At 43.9% G+C, this 9,625-nt stretch overlaps 1 protein-coding gene across 1 annotated transcript; it reads left to right on the top strand.

Annotated features, from left to right (window-relative positions):
* Positions 1–5,364: 5,364 nt before the first annotated feature.
* Positions 5,365–8,954, top strand: LOC133956270 (vesicular inhibitory amino acid transporter-like). The gene is made up of 2 exons (XM_062391184.1): positions 5,365–6,135; positions 6,892–8,954. The coding sequence occupies exons 1-2, from the start codon at positions 5,755–5,757 to the stop codon at positions 8,077–8,079; spliced, it is 1,569 nt and encodes a 522-aa protein (XP_062247168.1). The 5' UTR covers positions 5,365–5,754; the 3' UTR covers positions 8,080–8,954.
* Positions 8,955–9,625: the final 671 nt, after the last annotated feature.

The following is a 9,625-nucleotide window of genomic DNA, read 5'->3' as shown; positions in this document are numbered from 1 at the left end:
AATATGTCTGAAGTTAATTATGTTATTATATATACAATAATCCCATTTGATAAATGGTTGATTGGCTATTTAATTCAATCTGCTGTGTATTGTGTGGACTTGTATAGCAAGTCCTATACATTTTGGAGATTTTCTGTTCTTGCTATCTTTTACTTGTTAATTCATTGTGTATGTATAAGAGATTCCCTCGCTTAGAAGAACATGCAATTAACAGTAGGAAGTGGGGGGTCAATTTCCTGGACAGCAATGGTATTTGGGTGTATAAGAAGGATAAAAGAAGGGAAGTGTGTGTGTGTGTGTGTGTGGGAGGGGTGTTACTGTATGAGGTCTAATGGTGTGACACTGAAGCACGAGCACAGTTCAGTGCTCAGGCACAAAGCTCTAAGTGCCTGCCGTCCCCCTCCTCCTGATGCTAATAAGCAGATCTGGGTCAGCTAACTCTCTCAAACACACACGCACACACATGCACACACACATGCACATACGGCCTCAAATTCATACAACAAATACACCCCCATCTATGTTCGCTCCTCCAAAACACACGCACACACACGGCGTCCATTACTCCCAGGAGGCAAGACATGACATTGTACCGCTGTCCGTGCACGTTGCTCGCAGCCCTCTGCATGTTGTGCTTGTCATCCAGGCAGCAGTGATGAGGTGCAGGAGAACTAACAGTCTACAAGCTCTGTGGGACTGCCATGCCTGATGCCAAGCAGTGTCCATTTTGTGGAGGAATGAGCAGACTGTTAGTTCCCACAGATGGGGAGGAAGGGGAAGGAGGGGATAGCATGTGAGATTTTACACCCAGTTTTGTTGAATGTTCATGATCAATAGGGTTTGATCACATCTTTCATGATTTCTAGTATTTATTTTGGGTTGTTCCCAATGACCATGATTTCATTTAAAGAGGAAAAGTCATTAAAAAATGTCAATGGCAATACAGGAAAATGCTGCATATTTGGGATTAATGGATAATGATCGGCCAATTAGATGATTTCTGTATTATATTTCAGTTTATTTACTACTGAGGTCTCTTTCATATATTTCACAGTCGAGCATCCTCTCTCTCTCTCTCTCCAGGGATGAAACCCTGAACCACCCGCTCACTTCTGGTCCTGTCATGTGTTTGTGTGGGCAGGAAAAGACTGTGACTTGTCACTGACTTTATGCTGTTTTGTTTGCAGAATGCTCTGAGGGGAAAAACATCTGTCAGTGATGATTATGTGCGTGATTGTGAATCACAGAGTACCGCAATCATTTCCATTCAGTTGTCATGAAGACAGAGTAACCACATGATGCTACTTATTTCATATAAATTGGAGCTTTATCCATCCTCTGCTGTTGTGATGTCACAGTAGAGTTATCCATTCCAAAGTTATTCACTGTTTTATACCAAATATTTCTTAAATATTCACCTGTTCACAGGAGCAGAAACTCCTCAGTGAGTGAGTGAGTGGGTGATGAAATGGCAGTTGGAGGAGCAGAGACCAGTTTACATAACAATCCTGACTCTGAGCACTTCTTATATATATCAGAGTCTCAGTGTGGACAAAACCCCCTGCAACCTCTATGACTCTGCTCCGCGCCCTGTCACGCCTGCATCCACCCACACACACACACACACACATATACACACACACACACAGAAACACACATACACATTCCTCTAGACGCACACACTGTAACCTCTATCTCTTTCCCTTTCTCTTTCTCTTACTCACTCACTCACACACACACACACACACAGCCCACACACTCACACACACACAGTCTGTCACTACTGCTCTCTTCAAATGGCCCTGTAAGCCCAGCAGATATTTTTGGGCCACAGACTGATTAATGTGTTTGTGCACCTGTCACTATTCATGCATTCATGTGTGGGAGTGTGTGCACAAGTGCCTGGGATGTGACTGTGTGTGTGTGGGAAGGGTATTTCTAGATTTAAAAATATTAAAATGTATTTGTGTGTTTGTCAGTGATGGTCGGGAGAATCCTCCCTACATCACTCACATTGTGGGGACTTGTCTTCCTTATAGGGACAAAAAGCATGCTCCCATTAAATGACTTAAATTAACTATTAGATTACAAGGTGGAGACAGACTTTATTTGCGTGTGTGTGTGTGGGGGGGGGGGGGGCTAACAGACACACGGCAGTAACTACAGTGTACATTGTTTCCAGCAGGTGCATCAGATCCAACCAAGATGTTACGGATTAAGTAAATCTGTGTGTGGGCACCTCCACAGTCCTGGTATCAGTTTAAACACCAGGACTGTGGCAGGTGTGTGTCACTGTATTTTGCAACGAGGCTGATGGGACATCTCATTCACTCGTAATTATATTGAATTATGAAACATCACCTCTTCTTTTAAGTCTTGGCAAAAAAAATTGGTGGTATATTCTAGAATTTACCAGGGGGGCCAGACTATATATATATTATATCTCCATTATTATCTGTGTACGACCATTAATTTTCGTGTCATGCAGGGATTTGTACTCTGTTTTGGAAAGTGCTTTATGAATAAAGATTTAATAACTATTAAAACCTGCTATTAGAAGCAAAATCGAATTTTTTATAATCACTTTTTTTGTCTAATATTTTGGGCAATGTCACTTACACTTACACAGATGTGTTAAACTTCTTTTTGTAATTTTATGAACATTGGAACATTTCATGTATTCTTCAACCTGTGTGGCACATGTACTGTTTTTGGATTAGAAGTAGACAAATCCATTTATTCACGTGTGTATTAAATTCACTATAGCCTCAGTGGTACACCAACAAATGATAACTTAGACTTTTTGAAATAAGTGTGACTGATTTTGTGCAATGTAATTTTGTTTTGATATATATATATAATCATAAAAAATCCATTAGCAAAAATCGAATTCTCAGTACTTTGCATCCTTGAAAGAAAGTGTTATTTCACCACTCTGTAATTTGTATTTCGCTTTTATTGAGGTTGGGCTTGAATCCTTTAAATTCTTCTTACATTAAACTTGTGCTAGTAAAATCTCTTTTCTCCAAAATCTCCATGTACACACACACGCACGTGCACACATCCTGTCCAATTACTGTGACCATGGCAACTATCAGAGATTATTGCTCCCAGTCAGGGCTGCATGGCTGTTAAAGGAGGCGGTAAGCCCTTCCGTATCTCAGGCCTACACACACACAAACACACACACACACACCCACACACACACACACACACATAGCACTGAATTAATCCTTCTCTTTGTAGCCTTATAGAAGCTAAATTGGTCGCCACAGCAACCAATCTCAAAAACCCATTCAAAGAGAAAAGAGACTGAAAATCCATTTTGTCATGAAGCATAGAAATACATCTATCTAGTTTGACAGGATTCATAGGGGAAATGTTACAGCTATGTTTGTAATATATTATATATCCGCCTCATTATGTTTCCTACGTCTCTTCCTTTTTCGTTGCACAATTTCGGTTATGGGCTGCATGCGTGTAGCCTATTTTCATTTTTTTGCGTGCTTGCGTTTCTTGTGAATGCGCGTGTGTGTGACATTTGCAGACCATCCTCAGTCCCAGCGTCATCCCGGGGTTTGTGCATGTGCATGGGGGGAGGGAGAGACGCCTCAAGGACTCTCCCCGGTTCCTCACTGTCCCACACATACACACGCACGCACACACACCCACAAACACACACACACACACATACATACACACACACACACACACACACACACACACATACCTCCAGCCATTGATGACACACACTCACTAACAAACACTGCGTTGGCCTGAACACAAACAGCAGCTGGCAAAGCCGCCCAAGTCAAGCATGAAAATATGGGGAGCTTTCTCTGTCCTCCGGCTACTTTCTAAATTTAGACCTCTCCTCCATGTTGCGTTTTTTTTTATATTGTCTTGCGACGCTACTCGTGCATCATTGTCTCTCACTTCTCACAACATTTTCCTTGTTTGAATCCAGTATGCACAGCTTTTAAATTATTGCGACTATAGAGGTGAAAGTCTTGGTATTTTAGCCTTCTTGCTATGGTGGGCTTCATTTCTGCACGCATGCTGCAAAAAAAAGAAGATGACAGCTTTGCTGAGCCGTGTCACAGCAGATTATGGCGGCGAAGTCGAGGTGCTTCTTATTCCCGATGATTAGAGTCGAGGTGGAGAAGAAATAACTCTCCCTCTCTCCTCTCTTCTGTGCGGAGCTTCATTACATGTAACAAAGCTGAATAAAGAAGTATTATATTTACCAGTTAATAACTATATTTGTTTTCGTTTTGAACTCTTTGATGGTGAAATTAATAAAAGTTGAGAATTCCGGTTTTCCTCGCAGTGTGTGTGAGGAGCTGTCAGTGGTGCTGCAGCATCAGGCCAGATGCCCGATGCTCATCATATCAACAACGAGTTGCTTCCCTCCGCGCACAGCCTGCACGTGCACATCTGGAATCCAGCTGTTAAATGAGCAGGAAACGTAAAACTCCGCATTCATGCGTGAGGAATAAATGCACAGATCTGGACAAACAGCGCCATTTCTTTTAAATGTTTTAAACGCGGGGCAAGATTTTCATACGGGATAATTGAATTATGTTTTTGACGCGAACAAAATGAATCATTTTTAAGGGAAAATAAACAAGGTCGGGAAACAAATATAATTGTATTTATGAGAAAATAATATTAGTGCATTTTCTAAAATATTATTTACGGGACGTACTTTTTTCTTTATATTTGTGAAAATACACAGTGTGTGTGTGTGTGTGTGTGTGTGTGTGGTCGTGTGTTCACGATTAAAAACCTAGTTGAACAGACCAGGTGGAAGATTTTTTCAAAACGATTTTCTTTTTAATCAAATTCAATTTTGAATAAAACCGAAAATACGACTGTGGATAATGCTGCATTTTGTTAAATCAAAAATACAGACTATTTACGATTACTTATATTTTGATAAGTTGATGCAGAAATTATTTTTGTATTTCTCATGCTATTGTTGCATGCATGATGGCTGTGTGTGTGCGTGGGTATGTGTATGTGTGTGTGTGTGGACCTGTTGACAGAGTAGAGCACGAGGGCAGGTGAAATGTTTGATCTTTTCATTCATTCACGCATTAATGTCAGATACACTGTTGTAATACACTTACTCTATGCGGACATCTCTCTCTCTCTCTCTCTCTCTCTCTCTCTCTCTCTCTCTCTCTCTCTCTCTCTCTTCGTGACAGTTCCTCTGCGGTGCACGAGCCGTGCTACACTGGCACTCTATGCGGACACGTGCCCCCCCCCCCACACACACACACACTCTCTCTCTCTCTCTCCCTCTCTCTCTCTCTCTCCCTCTCTCTCATTGGGTGAGGCAGTCAGAGATTCCACCGCTCGCGCTGTCACCATCAGGACCCCCAACAGGGAGAATAAAAAAACAGCTTGGATGAGAGAAATATGCCAAATTGTCTTTCTTAACCACAAATGATCGAGGACACATTTGTTGGTCTCTGCATGTTTCCGGGCGTTTCCTCGCTGAGACTCATGTCTGATTGTCCTCTAGTTTTTTCTGCGAGGGACTAATATGGATGAGCAGGCTGAGAGAAGAGGCTGAGGATCTGTGAAGGGTTTGGATGAGACGCTCAGGCAGCTCCACATAGAAGAGGCAACAGGCATGACTTCAGTGTAGCCCTGAATCAAAGCTCGATCCTGCATGCATCTGCATCTCCGCTTTTTCACTCCGTAATATCATTCTCATTCGAAGACCGCATTTTACTCGGATAGAAGATGGCTCACCTGATCCGACACAAGCTCTCCAACAAGCTGACCAACGCGGCCCACACGGTGTCCAACAAATCCCAGGCCAAGGTCAGCGGGGTGTTCGCCCGCCTGGGCTTCCAGGCTGCGACGGACGAGGAGGGCCTGGGGTTCGCCGAGTGCGATGACCTGGATTATGACTACCGACAAGGGATGCAGATGGATGTCCTTCAGGGCGAAAACGAAGGGGGACACGTGGAGGGAGATGGGGATCTGGACGGAGACAGCCACTACCAGAGAGATGGCACCGGGCCCCGGCCTGCGCCCCTGAAGACAGGAGGCTCCCTGGACGAGGACAAACCAAAAATCACGACATGGGAAGCTGGCTGGAACGTCACCAACGCCATTCAGGTACACTGTGATCACTTTATTCTAAAAATCATGTGAGGATGCAAAGAATAGCACGTGATGCATGAAGGCCTGCCACTGCACGAGATGTCACCTTGAAGATATTTTAGGAGGAAGAGGGCCTGGAGATGCGCGTACATTTATTCAATAAAAACACCGAATAACGAATAAACATTTTATATAGCAGAATAAAATTATAAGCAAATATTACAAAATCTGTTATATTTTAATAATGGTCTAATTCAATGCATGCTTCCATTTAAAATGTAACAATTGCAGGTTTGTGTGTGAATCCATTGCAGTCAGTGCGTCTTAGAATGGATTTATTCAAATCCTTTTATCAGTGGAGCTGCAGGCAGGGCCTGTTCCTCTGTGATAGCTCCGAGGCTCAATGGCTCCACGTGCTTATCAGCGGCTCCATCAAATGCAGTTTTGAAAGAAATTGACTTGAAATTCCGTTTTTAAATTGTTTTCTTTATAATGCTCTAATTGCTTAAAGCCATCTAAAGGCCTGTTTTTTCAAGGGCGAATTCAAATAGAAAATAATGGGTGTGATGAAGACATTAGAAATTGATCCGTTGTTTTAAATCACAAGTTTGCTTTGCAGGACATTTTAATGCCAAATATACATGTTTATTCTTTGACGGTTATTATGTAAGCTGTGCGCTGTGTGAGTCAGTCATTGCCCGGGCTGCCTCGGCCTGTCAATGCGATGTGGGCCTCGTCCATTATCATTCAACTGCGCCTCTCTATCCGCAGGGCATGTTCGTCCTCGGCCTGCCGTACGCCATCCTCCACGGCGGCTACCTCGGCCTCTTCCTCATTATCTTCGCGGCCGTGGTGTGCTGCTACACGGGCAAGATCCTCATCGCGTGTCTGTACGAGGACAACGAGGACGGCATCAAAGTCCGTGTCAGGGACTCGTACGTGGACATCGCCAACGCCTGCTGCGCGCCCCGCTTCCCGGCCCTGGGCGGACACGTCGTGAACGTGGCGCAGATCATCGAGCTGGTCATGACCTGCATCCTCTACGTGGTGGTCAGCGGCAACCTGATGGTCAACAGCTTCCCGGGGCTCCCCGTCTCCCAGAAGGCCTGGTCCGTGTTGGCCACGATCGCGCTCCTGCCGTGCGCGTTCCTGAAGAACCTCAAGGCCGTGTCCAAGTTTAGCTTGCTGTGCACGATGGCGCACTTCGTCATCAACGTCCTCGTGATCGCCTACTGTCTCTCCAGGGCGCGCGAATGGGCCTGGGAGAAGGTCAAGTTCTACATCGACGTGAAGAAGTTCCCCATCTCCATCGGCATCATCGTGTTCAGCTACACCTCCCAGATCTTCCTGCCCTCCCTGGAGGGGAACATGCAGAGGCCCAGCGAGTTTCACTGCATGATGGATTGGACTCACATCTCCGCCTGTGTCCTCAAGGGCCTCTTTGCACTGGTGGCCTACTTGACTTGGGCGGACGCCACCAAAGAGGTCATCACAGATAACCTGCCTTCAACCATAAGGGCCGTGGTGAACATCTTCCTCGTCGCCAAGGCGCTGCTATCTTACCCACTGCCTTTCTTTGCTGCAGTGGAGGTTCTGGAGAAATCCTTCTTCCAGGACGGCGGCAGGGCCGTGTTTCCTGACTGCTACGGCCCCAATGGGCAACTGAAATCCTGGGGTCTGGGCCTTCGAGTCACCCTGGTAGTCTTCACCTTGCTCATGGCCGTCTTTGTCCCCCATTTTGCCCTTCTGATGGGCCTAACTGGAAGCCTCACCGGCGCCGGCCTGTGCTTCCTCTTGCCGAGCCTCTTCCACCTGAGGCTCCAGTGGAGGAACCTCCTGTGGCACCACGTCTTCTTCGACGTTGCCATTTTTGTTATTGGAGGTATATGCGCCATATCTGGCTTCATTCACTCAGTTGAAGGACTCATAGAGGCCTACAGGTACAATCTCCACGACTGAGAGCTTCAGAGAAGACCTTTTACTGAAACGTGACATCCCATAATGCCGCACTCCTGCAGGCTGTCATGAAGCAGACCTTATCCAAACATCATGTTGACCACTTGCCATAGAAGCTTGTGAGGAGGATTATTTGTGTGAAATGTAGCCTACATCTTTTTATTTCGCCTTTGTGATATAATGTGCAATAATGAACTCTACAGTCATTGTGTAAAGTCTAGTCTTCTCATTCCAGAAACAATGTTTTATTAAGTGGACAGAGGAACACAGCCTCCGCATGACAGGGGGCTGATTAAATAATATGCGGGCATGACAAAGTCTGAGTCTTCATGCAAAGTTATCAGAGATCCAGTGAAAATGTCAGCCGTGGCTCTATAACTGTGAGTGTGTACGTGTTTATAGTTGGGGAATGAAATATGTGAAAAACTATGAGGTGAATATGTTGTTACTGGTTTTTGAGCTGCTAGATATATCATTAATCCCACTCCAGAGAAAAGATAAGAGCAGGGCACCCTTCAGATCACACGATACTCTGTGGAAATATAAAAAAAAAACATGAATAACTTTTGTGTAGTTGTTTAAAACAGAATGACTTTTTATTTCCAGTTTGTTTTTTTTGTTGTGTTTTTTTTTGACATCTTATAGATAGTGGTCCTGTTGGCTCGTTTTGTTTTCTTGGTGTTTCAAGTGTCATTCTGGATGAAGTGAATTCAAAGTTCAAGCAAGTGGGTCCTAACTGTGTTATATGTATGAAAACTGTCTGTCTGATGATATTCTCTTCCTATTGAACGTGTTACTTGTGATTTAAATGGAACTTATCATGGTGTGTGAGACCAAGAGTTTGTTGAATTAAGAGATAAATAAATCAAATATTTTATGGCTGGTGATTCTAATGTTTCCTTTCGCATTGAATTGTGATGAAATGTAACCAGCGGGTGACTGAAAGGCCTCAGTTTGCTCCGTGGAATTATGGGTAAATTTCTCTTATCACAACAATCCGAACATGCGAAGAGTTGGTCGATTTGCAGCTGGTAAGCTGTGTGACAACTTGTGTGCTGCCACTTTAGTAACAGAGGCCTCCAAAACAGCTTGTTGCAGACTGTGTGAAAACACAGTTCCTGCTAACATCCATTTTAGAACATAGGGCATGATTTGGAATATCCCTTGTATGTTTGAAGGTTTACGTAGCTTGTTGTCAAGTTGCCAACCACAAGCAGATATCAGGGATCAGATGTCAGCAGTCATAGTGTCATCGGACGATTTCGGCCTGGTAATCACAAACCCTCTCTACCATGGCAGGCCCACCACAGGCTGAACAGACCAGGGTTTGGTAATACAATCTTGGGGCTATCCTGTAATTTTTTTAAAATATCATGTTTAAAAAATAACAGGATGTGGAGAAGAATACTTTTCTGTTGGTAGGTAACTAAAATAATAAAAAAAAAAAGAAAGTAGGTTTCACTTCACTTTTCAAGATGATTGGCCCTGATAGGTTTCTATTCTCAGAAAAAGAATGTTGTTTACAAAGATCGCTTTTTGAATGTCGAGA

Source organism: Platichthys flesus, chromosome 7 (assembly GCF_949316205.1).
Source record: "Platichthys flesus chromosome 7, fPlaFle2.1, whole genome shotgun sequence".
Classification (NCBI taxonomy): Eukaryota; Metazoa; Chordata; class Actinopteri; order Pleuronectiformes; family Pleuronectidae; genus Platichthys; species Platichthys flesus.
Note: the sequence above shows the minus strand (reverse complement) of the source record. Positions and strands in the feature narration are given on the sequence as shown.